A 26,225-nucleotide genomic window follows, 5' to 3' on the forward strand; every position below is an offset into this window, starting at 1 on the left:
GAAGAGAAACATACAGGTAAAGGAGTGTTAGGCATTTTAGTGGTCAGACACCAACCTGTGGAAAGGCCTAGAAAATCATGGGAAGTAGTTTGGAAGGCCACTTAGACCAGATGGAAATGAAGATGGAGAATTAACAAGGTAGAAAGTGACAGGAAAAAACTCATGATACACTTAACATGGTAAAGGGAGAGCAGGACTTGAAATGATGGTAATGGTGATGATTTGATTGACTTGCTTGTATGCAGTGATGAGCCACATTTTAGACAGTTGTATATTGTACAGTATACAAAAAATATAAGGTTATTACAATTTTTAGCATGTCTATTTATCTGATGCAGTTATGTTTCCTATGAAATGTTTTTGTAAGTGTTTTTAAAACTATAAAATTGTGTTTTGTTTCTGTCTAAAGTGAAAACAACAATGGATCATATGAGAAATATTAAGATTGCATAAGATTTTATTAGTTCTAGAGTTATTTATTTGCTGTGTTTCAGTTATTTATCCTACAATCAACACTTACTCTTTGATATTGTTTATTAAAACAAAAAAATTCATAATAATAAGTAATATGATATGAAGTACTTTTCAGTGACATATTTGTAAATTTTATTTTTCATTACATAGATGAAACATTTGACATTCATCATGAAGAACCCTTTTTGCTCTCCATGGCGAACCGAGGAAAGGACACCAATGGTTCTCAGTTTTTCATGTAAGAATGAAATTATTTTATGTTCACTCATTGTTCATGTTTTTCTGTATTCTAAACAACTATTTGCATGTCTCATTTTTCTATGTTAGATAGGCTGTGCATGTTACCTTTTATGAGAACTAAATAGCTTTTAAGATTTGTCAGTTTTAGAGTTGATATTCAACTGCCATTATTTCAGTTGATTTCCAGATTTTTTAAGAACTAAAAAAGTTAGAAATGAAGATTTACATTTATTTATATACTAAATAGTTTAACAATAGTGGATAAATTATATGTATAATTTCTCAACGCTTTCTGGTTACAGAGTTGGTAGCTGCCTTACAACCTTCATTAATTGTGTTCTTGCTGATACCTTGTGTAGTTTACATATGGTTTTTTATTACTTTGGAAGTATTTTTTGTACATTCACTATTACATATTGCATAATGTCTGTTGTTCTCATGCTCTGTATTGCTAGTATTGGGTTTGCAAGTAGCATTAGATGATGAATTTCAGGAACTTAACCTCTTAGCTTATATTATTTTATACAGTATGCTGTAAATGAATTGTGATCCTACACAAAATGGGGTTATTAAGACACCCAGGAATGATTCAAAAGGAGCCATAATTATTTTGGCATTTGATGAAAATCTTCAATATGAACAAGTTGATTTCAGCTTCAATTTTGATTTTGATGAGCATACAGAGTAAGTATGTTGGTGAGCTTCATTCTAGATTTGATTTTGTCAAGAAGGGGAAATTTTATATTGTGATATATAGTGCATTGTACATTAATTTGCTGTTTTTAAATGTAATAAATATCTGCTGTTAGGGAGGCTGACTGAACGACTTCCCAGCTGACCAAGGCAGACTTACAGTGAGGGGAAGATCCCAGTCCAATCTCTTATTTTAGGTATCTTCTACAAATAACATAGCACACTTTCTTTTGGTGCTTATCATATATATGGTGGGGTAGCCAAGCAGATTCTTTCCTTTTTGCCTTTCTATCTTCATATTTCATTATTTTATTTACATTAGCCTGTTACTCCATGCACTCTATGGCCTTCACATTGTGTGTATTAGCATCTCTTCTCACCTATCCTACCCTTCTAATCATAACAAATAACTCCTATTAGATGGAGAAAGGATTATTGAGGTTAAATATGGCAAATTTGTAGGAATGATATCCTATATTGGATATTATTGGAATTTAATGAAAGACAAAAAAATGCATATTAAACAATGGTCAAGCTGAATAAAATTTACAAGTCAAATAATATACAGATTAAAATTAGAAAAAAAAGGTAAGATTCTTCAGTGTAGCATGACCTGTTCGGTCAAACAGATTTTGTACGGCCTGGTTTTCGTACAATTCTGTTTTCATAGAATTGTGACGAAATTTTGACTCGGCTTTTGTACATATCCTCAGATTTTGTACACCCAGAAACACTCCTTCCAGGGCCGACCTCTTAACTGTGTCTTACATGGGATCAATGCTCTTGCTTGACTCCAGTTGATAGGATGATCTAAATCTCTCATATGTATGAATAATGCATTCGATATTTGCCCAGTTCTCACAGAATATTGGTGCTGTTTAAGACGTTCTGAAAGAGATTTACTGGTTTGTCCGTAATGGACTTTATCACACTTTTTGCAAGGAATTTCATATATGCAGCCTGGAAGATCTTTAGGAGAATTTGTTACTACTAAACTCTTGACATTAATATTACTGAAAACAACATTTATGTTAAAAAGCTTTAAAATTCTAAGAATTTCTAAAAACCTTTCATCACAGGTTAATTTTAGAATGTTATGCTTACTAAATTCAAGTTTGTCATTAGTTAAATAAAATGTTTTTCTAGCTCTTTTCCATGTCACATCTATAAAAGTCCTTGGTTATTTAAGTTTCAGGGCAGTATCATAAATAATTTTAATCTCAGCATCAATAAACTGCGGGCTACAGACACGTAAAGCCCTTAAGAACATCTCAGAAAAAACAGAATTTAACATTTTGGTGGTGATTGGAGTAGTAATGAACAAAATAGGCAATGTTAGTTGATTTCTGAAAGACTGAAAAGGTGAAATTTCTATCATTTCTATGAACAGTTACATCAAGAAAATTCAAATTAAGATTTCTTTCTTCCTCTACAGTAAATTTTATAGAAGGGACTAAATTATTGAGATTATTAAGGAATTCCTGGAGATTTTTGTGAACTGGCCAAATATAGAAAATATCATCCACATACCTCACCCCATAACTTTTTAGGGCAAAATTCTTGGTAAGTGTTTTGTCTCAAGAAATTCCTTGTAAAATTGTTAAAGACAGGAGATGAGGGATTACCCATGGCCATGTCAAACTTTTTTACAAAAAAATTCCCCATTAAAACAAAATTTACTATCTTTGATACATAACCTTTATTGACGTTGAGATTAAAACTATTTATGATATTGCCTTGAAACTTAAATACCCAAGGACTTTGTAGATGTGGCAAGGAAAAGAGCTAGAAAAACATTTTATTTAACTAAGGACAAACTTGAATTTAGTAACCACTACCTGTACACTATATAAAATCTTATTTATTTTTGCATACTATTTTCACTATGTTTTTATAAAATATTTGTTATTTAGAAATGTATTTTTCTTATTTAATAACATGAAACATAAAATATGAGGTGGCATTTTGAGGGTTGGAACGGATTACGGGTATTTAAGTATTTTCAGTGGGGAAAATTGATTTGATGTGTGAGCAAATTCAGCTACGCCCTCGGCAATGGAATGAATTAAACTCGTAGATCAAGGTACTGCTGTATATATATCCTTTAATGAAAAAAACAAAATATTATCGAAATTCAGCATTTCACTTACAACATCCATTTATACCATGCTTAGACTTGATTTAAAAAAATAGTTTCTCTCTCTCTCTCTCTCTCTCTCTCTCTCTCTCTCTCTCTCTCTCTCTCTCTCTCTCTCTCTCTCTCAGTATACATATCCTTTAATAAAAAAAAAAGAAAAAAAACAGCAGCAAAATATCAATGAAACATTATTTCACTTATAGAGCCCATTTATACTGGTGACTTTAGGCTTGGATGTAAAAAAATCTCCAGCTCTCTCTCTCTCTCTCTCTCTCTCTCTCATATTTTAATGAAAAAATACAGTAAATAGTGAATACAGTGGGCCCCCGTATTCGCGTTCTCGGAGTTCGCGGACTCACACATTCGCGGATTTCTCTCGGGAATGTTTTCCCGCATTATTTGTGGAAAATTAATGTATTCGCTGTATTTTTCTATGAGAAATATCCACAAATTCCTTTTTTTTTTTTTGTATCAATTTCATCATAAAATGCACTTTTTGTGACAAAACTATTAAAAAAACCAAGTATGAAAAATTTTTAGCGGTTTTTCTTGAGTTTTAACTAACAGAATAGGCTGTTTTTAGCCTTTTTATAGGGGTTCCAAACATTCGCGGGTTTGGGTTTCTAACTATTCAAGGGGAGTTCTGGTACACATCCCCCGCGAATACGGGGGGACCACTGTACACAGAGTTGTTCTGTGAAAAAGCAAATTAGTGATAATTTTAGATACTGACCAAAGAAAAATCCACAAAATTAGTGAAAGGTCCTGGTGGAAAAGTGAATAACGTGTTCCACAAAAAATCCATGAAAAGTGGACCACGGAAATGTTAAATGCGTAAAACCAAGGGGTGGGGGCACTTAAATAGTTTTCAATTTATAGCACATGCATGTGTCTAAACAGGAATCACCATGTTCATGTACTTGGTTGCCAGATGCCTGGGTGGCCTAGAGGAGACACTCCAGCAATACTGGTATGGTGTGGACCTTTTTGCCTTTCCTCCATTCATCTGATCAGTTGTCTGTTGATCACCAGGACTCGGAATGACCCCGATATCTTCTTATTGACCTTGTGCAAGTGTATCCCATTTCTTCTGGCTCGCTTGGCAAGCTCCCAAAGAGATTTTATATTGGTTACTCTCCTGTTCAGTGAAGGGGCTCATTGTTTGTGAGTGGTGTCATAGATTGAGTCTTTCTTCGATGGAGTTTTGTTCATTTGATCATGGACTTCCTCATCTACCTTTGTCAAAACAAGCTCCTCTCAATCTTCTTGATTAAATCTGTCTATGTCTTTAAGTAACTTCAAGGAGTCTTGGTCCTCCTGAGGGGTTTGAGCCTCCTATGTGACATGACATCTTTCTTAATATATAATTCAGGCGCCTTATAAACCTTAGTCCTGCCAGCATTCCAAGATCATGTGAGGAGATCACTCTTTACTGTTGATGAGCAACGTGACCCTATTGGCCTACATCTACAAGCAGGGGAGGACAGTTTCCCTTCCCACTTGCCTTCAGATTGAGATCTTACCCTCAGCCTTCCTACTAACCTTCATCTTAACATAGTGTATGGTGAGTAACAGCTTTTTTTTTTTTTTTATCTGGTAACTCATGGGGTTGGAATCTCTTGTTCTTCTATCTTCTTGGATATATGGCAAAAGCCCAGAAACCATCAGTGCCTGATGAGATATACAAGAGCTTTTGTTTTTTCCTACCCAAGACTTTTCAGGCTGTTCAGAAGAGAAGTGTGAGACATAAAGTATTGCTTAACCCTCTTATGCCGATTGGACGTCTTAAACGTCGAGTCAAAATGTCTCCCGTATGCCGATTGGACGTATTATAGTATATGTCGACTCAAAAAAGTTTTTTTTTAAATTCGCGGAAAAATACTTTTAGGCCTACCAGCCGAAAACTTTTGAATCACACGCCTTGGGGGGATGCTGGGAGTTCACAGATCAAGGCGTTGTTTTGTTTACAATCATTACACAAGCGCGCAAGCGCAAAGTTTCTTTATTATCGCACTAAAAAGTATCAGTGACACATCTCAAAAATTATTTCGTCACTTTGACATAATTTTTGCACCATTTTTAAATAACCCGTTACATGGAGTATTATATATGAAAATGTGTGCAATTTCATGTAGAATACAAAAAAAAAAATACTCATGATTGTAGCTTTTATCAGTTTTGAAGTTTTTTTCATATAAATAACTATAAGTGCCAAAATTTCAACCTTCAGTCAACTTGACTCTACCGAAATGGTCAAAAAAATGCAATTGTAAGCTAAAACTCTTATATTCTAATATTCTAGTAATATTCAATCATTTTCCTTCATTTTGCAACAAATTGGACGTCTCTAGCACAATATTTTGATTTATTTTGAATTTATGAAAAAACTTTTTCGTTACGTCCGCGTGGTAACTCTTCCAATAAATTTTTTCGTGCGATTGTCCTAATGTTTGCACCATTTTAAATTTGCCGTTACATAAAGTTTTTATATATGGAAATGTGTGCAATTTTATGCACAATACAACTAAAAACAACCCATGGTTGTAGCTTTTATCAGTTTTGAAATATTTTTATATAAATAACGATAAGTGCAAAAATTTCAACCTTCGGTCAACTTTGACTCTACCGAAATGGTCGAAAAACGCAATTTAAGCTAAAACTCTTATATTTTAGTAATATTCAATCATTACCTTAATTTTGCAATGAATTGGAAGTCTCTAGCACAATATTTCGATTTATGGTGAATTTATGAAAAAAAAAATTTTTTTTTTCCTCCTTACGTCCGCGCTGAAACTAACTTCGTTGAAAAATCAGAAATTTTTTCATTGAAGGTTGTAGCTTTTCTCTCTTTTAAATATTTGCATATAAATCACGATAAAATAGGAAAAAAAAAACCACATTTGGTCAACTTTGACTACCGAAATAGTTGAAAAACGCAATTTGTAAGCTAAAACTCTTACAATCTAGTAATATACAGTCATTTATCTTCATTTTGAAAACAAATTCGAAGTGTCTAGCACAATATTTAGATTTATGGTGAATTTTAAAAAAAACTTCTTCCCTCCGCGCGCCGATTCGCGGCCGCAAATCTCCGAAATGCGTACATCGCATTCTTATATTTATTTGCTCCTTTTCATATTAGGCGTTTATTGAGTTTCATGTATGAAAATGTGCGCAAATTTATGAAAAATACAAAAAAAAATATTGGAAAGGTTGTAGCTTTTCTCATTTTCGCAATATTTGCATATAAAAAATATATACATATAAAAACTTTGACATTTGGTCAACTTTAACTCGTCCAAAATGGTCGAAAACTGCAATTTTAAGCTAAAAACTCTTATAGTATCGTAATATTCAATCATTTGTCTTCATTTTTAAACAAATTGGAAGTCTCTAGAACAATATTTAGTTTATGGTGAATTTTTGAAAAAAACATTTTTTTTACGTCCTCGCGTTACGAATTCATGCATCATTTTGTGATAATATTTTTTCTGTGTTGCTTTGACCGTTTTACAATGTGTTATATCAAAATTATCGCAATTTAGTGTACAATACAACAAAAAAAGTAACTCGTTAGCTTTAACCGTTTTTACACAGCTCGATTTGAATACAATTATGTATGAATTTTTTTTTCGCTACCATATATTGCATTATTTTATATAGTGATAATGATATTTTTTCCATTTCTGATGGTTGCATACTAAACTTCAGGCAATGACAAAAAAAAGGAGCCAAAAATGAACTCTTAATCTTGAAAAACTAAGCGTCCTGTGATTTTTGACAAAATTATTTTTTCCGCTTCCACGCTCACTCCAAACCTGCCGCGGCAATACGGGAGAAGTTTGGTTTTTAGGGCTTAGGTGTAAGAGGGTTAAGTAGGACCCAACCTCTTAGGTTAGTGTCAGTACCTCCCTTTGTGGTACTGTGCTGGCAAGCACAAGAATGGGTACCAGGAGCACCTTTTCTTGTTGGTTTTTAGTGCTGTAAATTAAATTACCTTGCGACGCTTTTGGCAGATTATACAATTACATGCACAATTCTGATACAGCCTCATGAAGTCAAGGGGCATGGAACCATCCTTGGCATTTCAGAGCAATTTTTTTTTGGCAGCACAGGCGTAAGGGCAGGTATCTTGATTATCAAACCACCTTTACCACGTTCACATGTGGGATGTTACCACAGGGTCCCTAGACATCTCTTTGGGCCTGTGGTGGCTGCTGTACAGATTATGCGATCAACCAAAGCGGCTTTTGAACAGAAAAGCATCTCACGTAAGTTGCTTGAAGGGTGTAAGGCTGGGGTTGGATGGTACAGTGGACCCCCCCGTATTCGCGTTCTCCGGATTCCGCTGACTCACACATTTGCAGATTTCTCTGGAACATTTCCTCGCATTATTCACAGAAAATTCGCCTATTCGTGGTATTTTTCTATGAGAATAGTATCCACAAATTCCTGTTTTTTTTATCAATTTCATCATAAAATGTACTTTTGTGATAAAACTATTAAAAAAACCTGGTATAAAAATTTTTAGTGGGTTTTTCTTGAGTTTTAACTAACAAAATAGAATGTTTTAAGCATATTTATAGGGGTTCCAATTTTTTGCGGGTTCTAACTATTCACGGGGGTGTCTGGTATGCATCCCCCGCGAATACGGGGGGACCACTCTATAATGATTGGCTTCTCTCTGAGGAGCAGCAGCTCTGGCAGAATACATGCTGGACTGGAACAGATGCAGGTGAGTACTACTCAGTGAGCAATCAGTGGTAGAGCTTCAGCTGACAAGATGATCATCTCCTCTTCCCTAAGGGGGGGGGACTGGGTTGGGTTACCCCGTTATCCTTAGCTTTGTAATGAAAATGAGTGTTTTAAGGAATGTGTACACAAATTTTTACCTTTGTGGGAGCAAAAATTAATTTTATTTTGAATATTTTTGTTTTTATACATTTTTCCTACAATTTGAAAACCTGAACACCATTATTTATCAATCTGTTTATAAAATTGAAAAACCAGCTCAAGAGTTTAAATCATAAAGAACAAATTGCATGGATAAAAGTTTTTAAGTTTTGTTTTGTTTATGTTCTATAAGAATTAGAAATGGTAAATAGCACAAAAAAAGCAAAGAATTCATATTAAATATTATATGTAAAAAATAATGTAAAAAAAATAAGAAAAAAAACAAGTTTGCAGAATTTTTCCCAAATAATCACTGATTATAATGGTTGTTAAAGTATTGGCATCCATTCAGAAATAGCAGTGTTATAGAGATTTGGGTGTATAAAACTAATGTATTGATAAAACGCAAAGTTTTTCTTACTATCACACGCAAAGCTTTCCTGGTCCCCTGTCTTCTATTCTCAGAGATATTATCCCCTCTAATATTAAATAACTGAAATAAGCTTATTTGGCTCTTCACACTTGCATTCCAAAATAAGGGTAACATCAAAACCATTTTCCCCAACATCAAGTCTGACAGTCACCACTAATGTTTTTCCTAACTAATTTTCTGAGATTCTGGATTGGTAACAAAATTATCTTAATGTCATTGTTTGCACTCTACCCTAATTTATCCATTATGTTCTTCACATAGTGCTTAGTAAGGTGTTTTGCAATTTGGCACCTGAGCATTAGTGATTGCATCAATGTTGACGTTCTCTTCCCTCTTCTCTGCACTCCTCTCCATCTGTTAGCACACTCATTCGCTCACTCACTCGCGCACTCCTCTTGGTTGCCCAAGATTGCTTGCACCATACCTCTCCACGTTCCCCACTCCCCTGTTGAGTGCTGCATCCTTCCAGTTATTCTCAGAATTCTCCACTCCCAATTCTTTTAGATCTCTGAACACATGTCCTGCCCAACATATCCTCTGTGATCTTACATAGCCAGTTATTAGCAGTTGCCCATTTAAATCTCTCATTGCATTGTTATGTTGTCTTGTCCAAACACCTTCATTTATATTGTAAATGCTTCATCAGATGGCACTAATGTAAATTTATCTTCATCAGCATCTTGATGAAAGTAACAGCTAAACAAATGGTAAAAGATTAATGTTCACAAAAAGACTAACGTAGTCGGAAAGATAAAATGACGACAACACTACTGATGTTGTGTGGTGTTCTCCATGGCCCACGTGATCAATGGGTGCGGATACTACTTTCTGCTTCCTCTTTCTTACATTATGTTCACTAATATTTCGAGAGATTGCTTCCTGTCGATGGACAAACTTCTTCTGAGGCATATTTTATGATAAAACAGCACTTGTTAGCCAAAAAAAAATCACTCACAAAATCACTGGTAAAGGTGATAAACAGAAGAAGATGCAATAATGACATAAGAATTACTAATGGTAGTTTCAGAACCAGCAATCTTTATGAGGAAAACTATTGTACATATGTATCATGTTTATGAAACAAAGTTTTATTAAAAAAAATAATGTCTGGGAAATAAAGAAGAAAGCAAGACACTAAGTTCTTGCACCACAGAATTTTCAGTATCCACCTGCACTTCCAAATTGCAATTTTGTACCTATTAGGATGCTTCAAATTGGTTTTATCTTGTGTCTGGCAGAACAATACACCTTTAACTTTGAGAAACGGTGGAAAACACAACTTAGTCAACTTGATTGAAAAATCCCCCACACCTCTTCCTATACCTTTAACAAGAGGGGAGTACCAGTGGTAGAGCTATATGAACCATCATTTGTATTGGCCAGATTTAGCTACCCTCTGACTTGTGTCACTACACATTGTCACTTGATTCTCTGAAGTATTTTTGTTTTCGAGCAAGATCTTGGACACATTTAACTTAAGCTTGGGGTTCTAACACTGTCATTCCTGTGTCAGACAACTTGGGAAGGTACGAGAATCCTCAGTCCCCTACCCATTGCACTGGTATGACTGGGAACATGACTTTTTTCTGGTGGAGATTCAACTTACCAGTCAGCTGAGAGAGAACTTTTCTACTTAAGGAATAAATCCCCTATGTAAGAGGCAATAGTTTGTACTTTGGTAGGAACAAGTAAACTAATTGGAAAATATAATTTTGTATTTATCCTAGGTGTTCAAACCAGAGCCTTTTATACATAATCTCACCTGAACCAAACCCACTGAGTTCCTGATGCTGAAGGGAACTGCTTGTTTACAGGTGAGCTGTGGCTCTTTCCCCCACTTATCCTCCTACCATCAGCTAACTATAGTCACTCTCTCAATTAACATGAGGGCTATGTTCCTGGAAAGCTCACGTCAATTAACCCTTAAACGCCGACTGGACGTATTTTACGTCGACATTTTTTGTCTCTCGGGTGCCGACTGGACGTATTTTACGTCGACATACTAAAGTTTTTTTAAAAATTCGCGGAAAAAATACTTTTAAGGCCTACCAGCCGAAAACACTTGAATCACGCGCCTTGGGGGATGCTGGGAGTTCACGGATCAAGTGTTGTTTTGTTTACAATCGTTACGCAGGCGTGCAAGCGCGAATTTCTTTCTTGCCGCACTAAAAAGTATCTGTGACACATCTCGGAAATTATTTTGTCACTTTTGACATAATTTTTTGTACCATTTTAAATTAGCCGTTACATGGAGTATTATATAGAAAATGTGCGCATTTTTTATGTAGAATACAACAAAAAAATACTCATGAATGTAGCTTTTATCAGTTTTGAGATATTTTCATATAAATAACGATAAGTGCCAAAATTTCAACCTTCGTCAACTTTGACTATCAAAATGGTCGAAAAACGCAATTGTAAGCTAAAACTCTAATATTTTAGTAATATTCAATCATTTACCTTAATTTTGCAATTAATTGGAAGTCTCTAGCACAATATTTCGATTTATGGTGAATTTATGAAAAAACTTTTTCCTTACGTCCGCGCGGTAACTCTTCCGAAAAAATCATACATGCGATTGTGGTAATGTTTTGCACCATTTTAAATTAGCCGTTTTACATAAAGTTTTATATATGAAAATGTGCGTAATTTCATGCACAATACAACTAAAAACAACCCATGGTTGTAGCTTTTATCAGTTTTTGAAATATTTTCATATTAAAAATGATAAGTGACAAATTTTCAACCTTTTGGTCAATTTTGACTCTACCAAAATGGTCGAAAAACGCCATTGTAAGCTAAACGCTTATATTCTAGTAATATTCAAGCATTTACCTTCAGTTTGCAACAAATTGGAAGTCTCTAGCACAATATTTGGATTTATGGTGAATTTATGAAAAAAATAACATTTTCTTTACGTCCGCGCGGTAACTCTTCCGAAAAAATCATACGTGCGATTGTGGTATGTTTGCACCATTTTAAATTAGCTGTTACATAAAGTTTTATATATGAAAATGTGCGCAATTTCATGTAGAATACAACAAAAAGTAATTGAAGGTTGTAGCTTTTCTCATTTTTGAAATATTTGCATATAAATCACGATAAATAGAAAAAAAACCACGTTCGGATCAACTTTGACTCTACCGAAATGGTCAAAAAACGCAATTGTAAGCTAAAACTCTTACAGTCTAGTAATATTCAGTCATTTATCTTCATCTTGAAACAAATTCGAAGTCTCTAGCACATATTTAGATTTATGGTGAATTTAAAAAAAAAAAACATTCTTCCCTCCGCGCGCGGATTTCTCCGCCACAAATCTCCGAAATGCGTACGTACCATTCTCGGAATATTTGCTCCGTTTTCAAATTAGGCATTTCTAGAGTTTTATATATGAAAATGTGCACATTTCATGAAGAATAAAACGAAAAAATATTTTGAAGGTTGTAGCATTTCTTATTTCCGAAATAATTGCATATATATATATAAAAAATTCGACATTCGGTCAACTTTACCTCGTCAGATATGGTCGAAAACTGTATTTGTAAGCTAATATTCTTACAGATATAGTAATATTCAATCATTTGTCTTCATTTTGAAAGAAATTGGAAGTCTCTAGTACAATATTTAGATTTATGGTGAATTTTTGAAAAAAATATTTGTTTATGTCTGTGCGTTACGAATTCATGCATTATTTTTGTGATAATATTTTCTCTGTGTTGCTTTTATCGTTTTACAATGTGTTATATACCAAAATAATTGCAATTTAGTGTACATTACAACGAAAAAAAAGTAACTCGTTACCTTTAAACCGTTTCGCGCACAGCACGATTTGAATACAATTATATATGAAATTTTGTTTTTGCGCTATCATATATCGCATTATTTATATATGATAATGATAATTTTTTTCATTTCTGATGGTTGCATACTAAACTTCAGCCAATGCCAAAAAAAGGAGCCAAAAATGAACTCTTAATCTTGAAACTAAGCGCGCTGTGATTTTTGGAAAAAAATATTTTTTCTGCTTCCGCGCTCACTCTGAAACACCTCCGGCACACGGGAGACATTTTTTTTTTTTTTTACCGCTTCGGCGTTTAAGGGATAAAAACGCATTTATTTAAATATATTTTTCCCAATGTGAAATAACAGAACAAGGGGGGGTTACATTCCTGGACTTGGGGAACTGTACTTTTTTGGGCTAAGTACAACCGAATTGGATAGCAGTAACATCCGGTTTGCTTATGTTTCAACCATTGTACGATAGTAAACATTTACCGTAGTTATGTTATAAACAACGTTATGTTGCTTTTTTGCTAAGTACAACCGAATTGGATAACAGCAACATCCGTTTGGCTTGTGTTTTCAACCATTGTGACGATAGTAAACAAGATTTCGGTAGTTATATTATAAACATATTATATAGAATAGTTACTGATATATTTTTGTTTATAATTCTTTACTTGTAATAGATCAAAGATCAGCAAGGAAAGTTTGCTGTTAAATTTAAACAAGTTGTAGCTAAAGCTGATAAAGCTGTTCAAGCTGCTAATGACTATTATCATACATCGGCAACAAGGATAAAGCCTCAGTAACATTATGCCATCAACCACAACTTTTGATAAAATAATCGAGAGAAAATCAATATAATCAAACTACTGGGCTTGAAACAACAAATTTTACTCGTTTTCACGCCAGTAAAAGATAAATAACCTAAAGCTCGTATTACAATGAAATCAATTGAAAAAATTGAAAAAAAGCGAACGGAATCACATATTTTTTTAACGCAATAAACATGCTGCCAATGCAATCTGTTAATGGAAGAAATTATTTAGTTCATAACAAGACCATATTCAAGCCATATTTTCAACTTAAAATCATTGTTTAACTAAAATGACCTTGTCTCATATCTATATTCGTTTATTCTAACTCTAAACGCAAGAGAATTTGCACAGAACTGAGTTAAATACGGCAAAATAAACTCATATTTCCCATCAACTGATTTACAAACAAAAACACTTGACTGCTATGTTATTATTTTATAATACAATAATATGAGAATACATACAATATTATTGGATACAGTGAAGTAATGTATAACTTTTTAAAAGATTTGTGAAAAGATGCATATTCATTATGTGTAATTATATGTAGCCATCAGCAGTGCGACATCGCTGTTTTGTTGCCCAATGTTGGAATGAAGCTGATTCTTGTTTTGTGTCCAATTTTTTTTCACTTTATAGGCAGTCCCCGGCCCCGGGGTTACGACGTTTTCCAAGGTTAGGCGCTTCTCAATTATATTCATCAGACATTATTTCCAGGGTATGACGCATTTTGTTTCCTTTGGGGTTTAAGACACCTACAACTCTCAATCTGGCAGATGAAATTATGACACCAAAAATGCAAAATAATCAATATTTGAGGTTTTTTTTGATGAAAATGCAAAATAATCAATTTTTTTTTTTGAAGGTTTTTTTTTTTTTTGATGATGAAAAATGCCATAAGAATGCAGTTTTACCATAGTTTTCAATGCACCCAAAGCATTAAAAGTAAGGGTTTTCTGAGGATTTTTGACGATGTTCCGGCTTAAGACGGATTTTCGGCTTACGACGCTCTCCAAGAACGGAACCCCCATCGTAACCCGGGGACTGCCTGTATTAATAAATAAAATTTCTTTCTCTTTATTAATCGATAACAAAGCTTTTCACTTTATTGATAAATGCATATACTGTGCTATGTTTTTATGTTGATGGCTGTCGTCTGCAGTGCTGATGTGCGGGTGATGTGAAAACAACGCTCGGGGAGGGTCGCCAACTTACGTTAAATTAAATTTGCATGTTTTTTAAAACACATTTTTTAGATATTTTCTAGCTCTTGTTAAATCGAAAACGTGTTTATTCATACATTGATTGAGAGGTGACTTTACCTTGTTATCAAATTTCAGTGACCTATTATTGCTTACCATTGAGAATACAGTCCCCCCCCCCGCCCCCCCCCCCAGTATTCCACGTTCTCCGGCGGATTCGCTGACTCACGGATTAGTGGATTTTCTCTCTCTGGACCATATCTACCCATTATTCGCCGGAAATTCACCTATTTGTAGTAATTCTCTATGAGAGGGGTGTCAAACTCATGGCCTCGGGATGGTCTTGAGTGGCCCGTGAGGTGCCAAAAGATTTTTCAACTCAAGCTACTATAACTGTTAGAACTTAGGAAAATTTAACTAAAGTTATTAAACTTTTTGAAAAGAGACATAATAAGTTTACCTTTCATTCATATGACAATAATTTAATTAATTTATTTCATATAATTGCTGGCAATAAAAGGCTCTTTTATTGCAAATGTTAATAAAAGAGTCATAAGGAATAAGTTATTACCAAATCTTTGATGGCCCTCAAGACCATAACCAAGTGCATAATTGGCCCTCGAAAGGATTTGAGTTTGGACACTCCTGTTCTATAAGAAATATCCAGAAATTCAGGTGTGTTTTTTTTTTTTTTTTTTTTTTTTTTTTTTTAATAATCATTATCATCATAAAATGCAAATTTTTTTGTGATAAAATGATTAAAAAAAACCAGGTATAAAAATTTGTAGTGTGGGTTTTCTTGAGTTTTACCTACCAAAATAGGCTGTTTTTCAGCCTATTTATAGGGATTCCAATTATTCACAGATTCTAAAAATTTGTGGGGAGTCTGGTGCGCATCCTCCACGACTAGGGAGGGGGGGGGGGGGGGTCACTGTACTACAAAAAGGCTCTGGTTTGTATGGCCTATGAAAAATAAATTGCATTAAAAAACAAAAATTTTTTTTATATGAAGTGAGAATGTGTAAGCTCCATAGTGTGGTTTAAATTATTATAGTAATAATAAATTATAATAATAATGAAACAAGGCAACCATGTAATTAGTTTATTATAGAGAATTAAAAGCCACAGAACTGTTAAAAATTTTTTAAACTCTACATGAATATTTTTAGTGCTACTCTGGCTTCAAGATTCTCAACAGTAATAATGATAATACCAGTGGAATCTCGGTTTTTCAGTACGCCTCTCATTTTGTACATCTTGGTTTTCGTAGACATGTTTTTTGTCCGAAATCTTGTCTCGGTTATCGTAAACGTTTCTTCGGTTTTCGTACACTTGGTGACACCCCATCAGGGCCCAGCGCGTGACTGGACCCCGTATGAAGTGCCCAAACAAACTATCCCGTTTTCTCTCATTCTGACTTGTTCTCTCACCTAACCAGCATCTCCACGCTCCTAGTCCGCATCACCGCATGTGTTTTCTTGAGTTTTTGTGCAATATTTGCCATAAAACTCATTGCAAAGTTGTCATCATGGGGCCCAGGAAACGGAAGTGCAAGCGCCACCCCTTCGATGAAAAAGACCAGAAATATGATAGAATTCAAGAAAATTTGTAGTGAAGTATGGAAGTGAGACACGTGTATCTGATCTCGCTAGGATGTATGGCAAGTCAGTGTCGACAATCGGCTCTATCCTAGCAAGAAGAAAGCTGAATCAAGGCAGTTGATGTTGCGAAAAGGGGTCACCTCATTTTCTAAGCAGAGATCGCACTATTGAAAGATGTTGAAAAGCTGTTGTGGTGGGGGGGGGGGTGGATCAACGAAAACAGTTAGTGGTGGATAGTGTGTCTGAAGCGATCATTTTGTGAGAAAGTAAGATGCTGTATGCCGATTTTAAGTAAGCAAATACAAACAACAAGTGCTGCTCTTAGTGCTCTCAAGGCTGGCAGAGGCTGGTTTGAAAAATTCAGAAAGTGTATGGTCATCCATAGTGTCATACTGGGGTGATGGCTGCGAGCTCGGAGTAAACATGTTGCTGAAGAATTCGTTGGTGAATTCAGAGAATATGTTTGAGGCTGGAAGGATTGCTCCCACAACAGGTCTTGAGAGGCCTGTTTTAGAAAAAAATGCCAAAGCGGACCTACATCACACAGTGTGGTGGGGATCAGAGCTAACAACAAAGGCAAGCAAAGCTTCCCACAGTTATGTTAATTGTACCGACTCTCAAAAAGACCCTCAACCACACTTTTCCCCTTTATGTTTTACTTTATTTGGCAGGAACAATTGGTTCACCAACAGATACATACAGAAATTTGTTCACACTCTTGTACTCGCCATCAATGACTTGACTTCAGGGCGAGAGGCATTTTGCCATCCGCTGGATGCAGTTGTCGAGACGACAACTGCTGAGAATCACAGCACAAAACAACAACTGAGTACCACAACCATACAACAAAACAACAAACCAAATCACTGTGCAGATAAACATCAACAACATCAAACAACAACTGTACATGTCCACATACAACCACTCATAAACAACACCAAGAAATCACAACAGCTACCAGCAACACTCAACAACTCATACACAACTCAGCAGAAACTCACAAGCTCAACAACCTTCCAACACACAAGCACAACAACCTTCAAGCACCAGTAACAACAACACTGAGGCATCAACACTATCCAAGACTGCTGCCAAAAACATCTGTCCAGTACAGACACCGATCCAAGGACTGACCTTCAGCAACCGCCGGCAGACAACCCAAAACAATTGTCCAACAAGCAGACCATTGCTAACTGTCCAACCACCACTTATGCTCTTTCTCTCTCTCTCTCTCAACAGCTCGCTCGCCCTCACCTCTTCAATAAAACACATGCCTTACACACTACCATACAGCAACACCAAACACAAGCACGACACAACCAAACACACGAAAAAAACACTAAACTCAATTATTCCCGACCAATTACAAACAACCCAACAACCGCGCTCTCTCTCTCTCCTCTCTCTCGTCTCTCTCTCTCTCCTCTCTCTCTCTCGTCTCTCTCTCTCTCTCGCTCTCTCTCTCTCTCTCTCTCTCTCATGGCTAACTCTCTTGTTTTGGTGGAAATGCCAGTGGGGATTTCAAAGTGAAATCCCTGCTTGTGTATCAACTCTGAAACTCCCCGAATATTAAAAAAAAAAACAAAAAAAAAAAGTGTCATAAAGAATAAATTGCCATGTGAAATGTGGAAGGCCAATAAAAAGGCATGGGTCACAAGACAAATTTTCGTTGACTGGGTCAATGAAGGCTTTGGCCCAAGTGTTAAAAAAAAAAATACCCTCATTGACAATCAATTGTCTCTGAATTGCCTCCTGGTATTGGACAATGCTCCTGCGCATCCTCCTGGCTTGGAAGACCAGCTGTTGGAAAAATTCAAATTCATCACTGTGAAGTTCTTGCCCCTTAATACCACTCCTCATCCAGCCCATGGACCAGCAAATCATGTCGAACTTCAAGAAACTCTACACCAAGCCACTATTTGAAAGGTGCTTTGAAGTGACCTCAGACACTGAATTAACCCTAAGAGAGTTCTGGAAGGATCACTTCAGTATCTTCAAACTGCATTATAAGCCTTATAGCCAAGGCTTGGCAGGAAGTGGCTTCCTGAATAATGAACTCTGCATGGAGGAAATTATGGGCACTGTTTTTACCTCAAGAAGGATTTTGAGGGGTTTGAGGCTGACCCCGACAACCCTACACCTGTTGTGGAGTCTGTTGTGTCTCTTTGGAAGTCCATGGGCTTGGGGGAGGTGAGTGGCGAGGATGTGGAAGACCTAGTGGATGCCCAAATCAAGGGAAGCGTAACACTGAGGAGCTGCAAGACCTTCAACAAGAACAGCAACAGACGGCAGATTGAGGAAGAGGAGGAAGAGAGAGGGGATACTGTGCCTACTTCAGTGATCAAAGAAATGTTTGCAAATGTGGAGTGATTTACAAAATTTTTTTGAGACACATCATCCTAACAAAGACGTAATCCTTGCCTCTAACCATGTTTAATGACAACGCTTTGTATCATTTTAGGCAGATATTAAAGAGACGTCAGAAACGAATGTTTCTGGACAGTTTTGTTATTTGACAGGGGTACAGTGACACTCAAGCTGGTCCTAGTGCAGTAAAAAATGAAGTGGAGAAGTAACATGAAGACAGTGCCACTAAAAACCTAAGAAGTAACCCCAGAAAGGTTTCATGATACCTGAAGTCCTTCTGGATGGGGGTTATTCCCCTTCCAAATCAGTTAACCTCTCCTCCTCCCTCCCTCTCCCCTCCTCTCCAATCTTACGTACGCTAACAAGGGTCTTCCATAAAGGTAAGAGTGGTGTTAAATGTTCATTATTCATTTATATATTTATTTCTCATTCTTTCTGTAATTAGAATTGTGTTTATTCCCTTTAAAATATATAATATTTTTAATATTTTGGGGGTCTGGAATGCATTTAATACTATTTACATTATCCCTTATGGGAATTCTTGTTTTTCAGTTTCGTACGTTTAGGATATTGTAGGAGGTTCCAGAACTAATTATGTACGAAAACTGAGGTACCACTGTAATAATAATAATAATAATAATAATTTTATAGTATAGGCAATCCCGGGTTATTGGCGATTTGGTTAATGGTGCGATCCGGTTTTGTGGTGCTTGTCTAGCGCCATAAAATTGGCGATTTATGGCACCATAACAGGCCCGAGTTTCTGTTATTTGCATCTAATAATAATGTTATGGCACCATAACATACCTAACAGAGGTGCCATTTACCAAAACTCCCCACCATAAATCACAGAGTTTTGGCTAATGGCGGTTTTCGCTTATTAGCACCCTGCCGAGAATGGAACTCCCACTGATAACTGGGGATTGCCTGTAATCACAATCTAAGCTGGCCTCAGTTTCAGCTGCTTTTCTTTCTAAATAGACTTTTGCAAACTAAGGCAATATATTAACTATACTTGCATAGCGAACATTGTTTTTGTTTAAAAGGAAAAATGAAACCCCTTTTCTCCACATTAGAATATCTTTCTTTCTTCCCATAGGTGTATACTGTCAAGAGAGGCAAAACTTCATAAAAAAAAATAGGAGGGTCAGAGTTGTGTGCTATTTTGTTTTTAGTTGAAATTAATTTTAATTTAAAAATTTTTTGTATCATACAGTAATATCGCAGGATTAATTAGTAGTTGAGAGACAGATGCACTTTAGAGTTATATTTTGCATTCACAAGGTTGATTTCTGACATTTTTGTATGGAAGTGCCTTGTTGGTACACTGTTCCACAGTACATAGTAATAATTATTTGTAGTGATTTTTCAAGCCTGTAGGTATATTGTTTTCTTTAATTCTAAGCTCTGCTCCTTAGGACTCTACTTTGCTATCCAACTTTTTAAATTAATACTTGTCTCCAATTTTCATTTATGTCAGAATAGATCTGTGAGCTAGCCTAGCAAATTTACAGATGGGGATTTGGTGGCCCTATTAAACCTTTGAATTATATAATGTAATGATGTATGACATGGCCTTGTTTACTTTCTTGCTTTTACTAGTAACTGTATAGCTCGTTGAGTACTGATACAGTGCTGGTACTGTAGTCTTGTAAACAGTTTCTTATTAGAGTCTAAATGCGTGACTCTATCGCCATATAGCATTGCAGTACTATAACCGAGCAATTCCCAAGAGTAGATATTAAATATAATTTTGGCTGTAAGGGAAGGATCTAAGCTAGTACTAGGTTTAAAATACTTTTGTTTCTTTCCATTATGGGACCGATCAAAGTTCTGCGCTTGAGGATTTCATAAGATTGAGGTGTGTTAGCATGCTGTTGTCTGGCTTGGCGGGTAACATTATGTTCTTCCCTTACAGTCCGCTAGCCAGGCAGAGGCAGGTGGTTGTGGGTTTGACTTCTGCCCCTTGCCTTGTCACTGTGTCTGACATTCATTCTTCGTTATTCTACCGTAATGATCGTTTTGTCTTCCTGTAGAACAACCCAGCCCTCTCCGCATCTAGATGGGTAAGTGTTTTCAGAAACTTACTCTGTGTTATTCATTTGCTGTTTTGAAATACGTGACCAATATTTTATATGCTGTACTACCTCCGATATGCACATGAAGATTTTGTTTTTATGTATTTAACGTACCAAGTAATTGCATAGCTATTAGTTTCTACTTAACGGCAGCTTTAGATTTGAAATTCACGGCAGCGGTTCATTGTTTTGGTGCATGTTAGTGTCCTGACCACTTCCAGGGAAGTACAGGTACAATATAGCTGAAGAGCTCAGCTCGTTTTTGTCACTCAATGACCTAACATTGGTTGTTAAGCAGCTTTTGTTTTGATTGTCAGGATTGTTCATCAGATGGTTTTGCCAATAGTCAAGGATTTTGTGAAGTATTCTGTACATTGATAACCTCTGTGCTAAATTTACTTTGCTTAGTTTGACTATATTGATCTGGAACTACTTATGTCAGACGCTAGTGTGTCGACTTATTATGTCAGACGCTAGTGTGTCTTGTAACCGTTGTTTGCATTGCATTGTTGTTTATTATTGCCAAAGACAGATTTGTTCCTCCCGACTTGACATGTGAGGAGTGTAAAGGCGGATGATGGTAAATGGGGAATTTTAACTTCTCATTTAGACAAGTTAGAAAAGACTAGATAGAGAAGGGTGGCTGCTAGAGCCAAGGGTAAGGCATTAGTGTCGTCTTCACCAAAACCTATACTTTCGATACTTGTGACCGCTTTTCTTTTTCTGTAATTCCCAGTTTTATGGTGCTCCCTTCTACTCCATTATCTGGCTCCCTCCCCTGAACCTAGTGCCTTTGCCAGTCTTGAAGCCTAGATTGACAAGAAGTTTGATGCCTTAGTGAATACTGTCTCTCAAATAGGAGCTTCAGTGAAGGTCCCATGACTACTTGCCCCACCGATGCTCCTAGATGGAGGTCCCTGCCAAACTCCCCGAAACCTGCCAGGAGGCAAACCATAAGTCCAAGGGAGGTGGGTTGGGTTTACCCACGAGTAGTTGCTTCGCCAATCAACCTGTCCCTATTTCCCAGGTCTCAGTGGATAACCACTGGAAAAGTATCCAAGTGGAGCCATCACCTTATTATCCATTGGATCAGACTTGGACTGGTCTAAAGGGCACATTTGGACTTTTCAAAATTATTCCAGGTCATTGAAAAGGCTCACAATAGAGAGACATACTCCCTCAATCCCTTGTAAGCACCACAGGGACTAAGAGCCCTCTTGTAGCTTTTGAGATGACACAGAACTCCCAGTGGCTCCCAAGTGCCAAATGGTCTTTGAACACCAAGTGGATCCCAGATGTCCAAAGGGAGCAGATCATCCATGAGGTCAAAGCATCCAGTGGCTCCTCAGTGTCCAATGGATTCTCAGTTAACAGCGTGTCAACCCATATCAGTGCCACCTTCTATAATGATTCAGGGAGCGACAGATGTGCGTTCAACACCTATTGTTGAACTGTTCCACCTTTCTTTCACCCTGTAACCTCTGCCTCCAGTTCAGGATCTCTCACTTATCCTGATGTATCTTCATTTTGATAATATTCTGAAACTTCTGATGAAGCCTTTGTCTACACCTCTGGTGCCAGAGGAAGCCCAAAAGACTGCTCCTGCATCTATTTCTTCAGCAGAGGAGGACATAGAACAAGAGCAGCCTTCTTTGTCTTTTGCATCCCTCCTAAATTAGAGGCTTAACAGGCGTTTCTAGCCATTGACTCTTGGTTATCCAAGAAGAGGGAAATGGGCAAGACTGTTTTGTTCTCCTCTGTCTCGATTATTGAAAAGAAGATATTTTCTTATGCAACTGGGGAAGTGCCTTTCTTGCAAGTCCCTGCCTCTTCCTAAGGGAACTTCTCTGGCCTGCTTGATCCTGCACGCAGGTTTTCGTTCGACTCGGCTGAGATCATGTATCCCCCCAAGGAATTGGGCCACTAAGGATGACTGGACTGTGGACCCCTTGACTAAGAAAATCGAGGATTGCCCTTCTCTTCAAGACTAATTTCAGAGAGATTTTCTGCCCTCTCAAAAGAGGTTTCAGCTCTTCTCATGAAAAGAGCAATAGAGGTGGTAGAGAACTTATCCTCAGAAAGGTTTTTACAACCACCTATATATAGTTACCAAGCCACCGGGAGGTTGGAGACCTGACCTGGACGTAAGCACTTTGAACTTCTTTGTGCAGACAACAAAGTTCAAGATGCAGACGAACCATTCAGTTCTCTCTGCTGTGTGCAAGGTATCCATCAACATGAAGGATGCTTAGTTCCATATCCCAATACACCTGGAATCCAGGAAGTATCTGAGGTTTGTGTTCCAGGACAGGGTCTTCCAATTTTGGGCTCTGTGCTTTGGTCAATCCACAGCCCCTCAAGTCTTCACCAAGTACTTGCCCCTCTATCGCAATGGCTCCACCAGATGGGCATCAAGGTATGCTTATACCTAGACAACTGGCTTCTAACGATCTTCATCCAAGAAGAATTGTGCTTAGGACCTTCTGAAACACTTCACCTTGCCCAGGACTTGGTATTGTAATCAACTGAGAGAAATCCCAATTAGCCCCAAATCAATTGACAGTATTTAGGGATGACATTAGACAGATGAGTATAGACTGAATTTTCGGGTTTTCGGGTTTTTTCCACCCCAACAAGAGAGTACAGACAGTCCTTGGTTATCGACAGGGGTTCCATTCTGATGGCTTGATGGTAAGCGAAAATCACAGATAACTGAAACTCAGCGATTTTCAGTGCTTACCAGCACCAATAACCAGATTTTGGCACTGATGACCAGTTTAATGACGCCTCAGTTAGATATGTATCAACTCCAGTATCTCTGTTATCAGCGCCAATAACCAGGGGCTGCCGGTACTATCATGTGTTCAGAAAGTCTGACACTTTCTTGATCTCCAGACCTGCTCAGCTCAGCCAAGACTTAGATGAGCCTCTTAGGAACCCTCTGTTCCATCGAGATGTTTGTGCCTTTAGGGAGACTGCATGCAAGATCTTTGCGATTCTTCTTAAAGGTCAGTAGGAGCAGGAAACTCTACCAGATTCGTTCATCTTCCCCCCCACCCCCTTACTCTTGAAACAAAGGACCTTCAGTGGTGGCTTGAAGAAGGAGATTCCTTATAGGAAAAGTCACTCCATCAGTTGAACCCAACCTAACATGTTTCCGGCACACCGGATCTGTGTTGGAGAGCATTCTTAGGAGACGTTGGAAGTTGCTTGGAACGTGTCTTTAGAGGAGGGGAAACTCCATGTAAACATAAAGGAACTGAAGTTGATTCACCCCCTGGCTTTCCAGCATTTTGCTTCAGTGACATATAACTCGGTAATAGCGGAACTACATGTTCGCACTGGCATACATACAGAAATCTTTGAGGAACACACTCTTCCTCCTCTTGCTCAAAACCACCACCACCCAGATTCCTACCCGCTTTGTTCAGGGCAAGTTGAGCATTCTGGCAGACGAGTTGAGCTGTTGCAAACAGGTTCTATCCATGGAATGGTAACTGAATCCACAGGTGTGCACCAACCTTTGGAAATGGTGGAGAAAGCCATTGGTAGACCTGATTGCAACGTCAAGGAATCATCACCAGCTGTATTGCTCCCTTGCCCCGGACCCTCAGTTATGGGCAATATATACGATGCTCCAGGATTGGTCAGACCTAGAGGGGTATGCTTTTTCCCACCATTCAGTCTAGTGAGGGAAAGTCATAAATAAATTCAACAATCTCACCACAACACGTCAGTGATCCTTGTTTACTCCTTTTTGGCCACAAAAAGGATGGTTTCCAGACCTCTTAGAACTTCTGACAGACTTTCCAAGGCTCCTTCCACAGAAACAAAACCTGCTCAAGAAACATCATTTCAACTGTTTCCATCAAGGTTTATCCACTCGTGTTCCAACAGGCTTCAGACTGTCAGGAAGCTTGTCAGAGCGAAAAGATTTTCAAGAGAGGTTGCAAATGCGATTACTAAGTGTAGACATGACTCTTCTACCAAAGCCTACCAGACTAAGTTGGTAGTATTTTTGCAGATGGTGCAGGAGACATGGCATCTCTTCTGAAACATCTATAGTCCAATTAGCAGAATATTTACTTTTCCTGAAGTCTGGTCAAGGTCTAAGAACATCCACATTAAAAGGCTACAGATCTATGCTAAATTCAGTATTCTGGCATAGAGGTTTAGATCTAGCCTCAAATCAGATTATATCCAATTTAATTAAGTCTTTTGATACCTTGAAACAGAATACGCAAACATCAGTTTCTTGGAACTTAGATGTCATGTTACTTTGGCTATCACGTCCCCATTTGAGCCACTTCACACTTCATCTTTAGGGACTTATCTTGAAAACTTTTTTCTGGTCGCTTTGGCTACAGCAAAAAGGATCAGTGAGCTACAAGCTCTGGATAAGCAAGTTGGGTTCTCTCAAGTAGATGCAGTGCACGTTCATCGGGGGTTCTTAGTGAAGAAGGAGAACCCTTCCAACCCCATGACCTTGTGCCTTCACTATCAAGAACCTTACTGGAATACTTGGTCCTTTGGACCAAGAGAGAGTGTTATGCCCAGTGAGGACTTTAAAACACTATCTCAAAAGAAACAAAGAAGATCAGAGGGTAATTTCATAACCTCTGTTGTTCAGTTAAAACCCACCCCAGCATGTCCTCTCTCCAAGAATGCTGTCTTTCTTCCCGAGAGATGTAATTATCGAGTTTCACTTGGGTATCCAGGAAGATGCCTTACCCTTGTTTAAGGTAAAAGTCCATGACATATGGCAGTAGCCACCACATCTTTGGCTTTTAAATGCAATCTATCCTCATTGATCAGTTTTTCATTAACCACTACTTATGCGATGTGAAACAGTATTCAAGACTACAGTACTTTAGGTCCTTTTTCCATGGCCTGGCATGGTAGTACTAGGGAATGAGGGGTAGGAGTACCATGTACTTCTATTTCCTCTGTCTCCTTGTCGTGTTTAAAATCATTTAAGTTTTTGGAAGCCTGGAGTACTTGGTACCTGGAGTACCCATCAGTCATTTATTTTGAATGGATGGGTATTGTTTTTTTAATTTGGGCATGCCAGGCAACAAAGTTTTTTATGGTCGTTTTGGTGTTTCTGTATCACACCCAGGCAAGGGTACTTGTATTTTGTTTTGCTTTGGCCTCCATCGGAGTACTCCTTGGCTGCAAAGCTCCCGCTAAAGTTGGGGCAACTTCTGCCTGACATTATGACCATGTCCTTATGGCTCAATATGAGCTGTGACCAGACACATTATCTTCCTGCCCCAGCTATCTCACCTGGTGAGGTAACAACAAGCATTTCCACAATGCTAGCTTTTTATCTATTTCAACTTCCATTTCTAGTTATAAATGTTTTTTTTGAGTAGTTCATGTCCATGATTCCCACCTCCTGTCAATGTGGGATTCAGTTATGTAATTATTTGGTAAGTTACATACTATATAAAAATGACATTTTTTATAATAAAAAAAATAATAAGCTTTTAAATATATATGTATA

The 26,225-nt window shown here is 37.2% G+C and overlaps 1 protein-coding gene across 2 annotated transcripts in view; it reads left to right on the forward strand.

Moving 5' to 3' along the window:
• The window catches only part of LOC135216034 (peptidyl-prolyl cis-trans isomerase G-like), a 303,915-nt gene that overhangs the window by 54,439 nt on the left and 223,251 nt on the right, over nucleotides 1-26,225 (forward strand). The window contains exons 4-5 of one of the 2 annotated variants that reach the window (XM_064250978.1): nucleotides 625-712; nucleotides 20,678-20,707. In XM_064250978.1, coding sequence (XP_064107048.1) covers nucleotides 625-712; nucleotides 20,678-20,707 — 118 coding nt within the window. The remainder of the gene's footprint in view (nucleotides 1-624; nucleotides 713-20,677; nucleotides 20,708-26,225) is intronic. The other variant, XM_064250977.1, reaches the window with a different exon arrangement.

The sequence above is a fragment of the Macrobrachium nipponense genome, chromosome 6 (assembly GCF_015104395.2).
Source record: "Macrobrachium nipponense isolate FS-2020 chromosome 6, ASM1510439v2, whole genome shotgun sequence".
In the NCBI taxonomy this organism is placed as follows: domain Eukaryota; kingdom Metazoa; phylum Arthropoda; class Malacostraca; order Decapoda; family Palaemonidae; genus Macrobrachium; species Macrobrachium nipponense.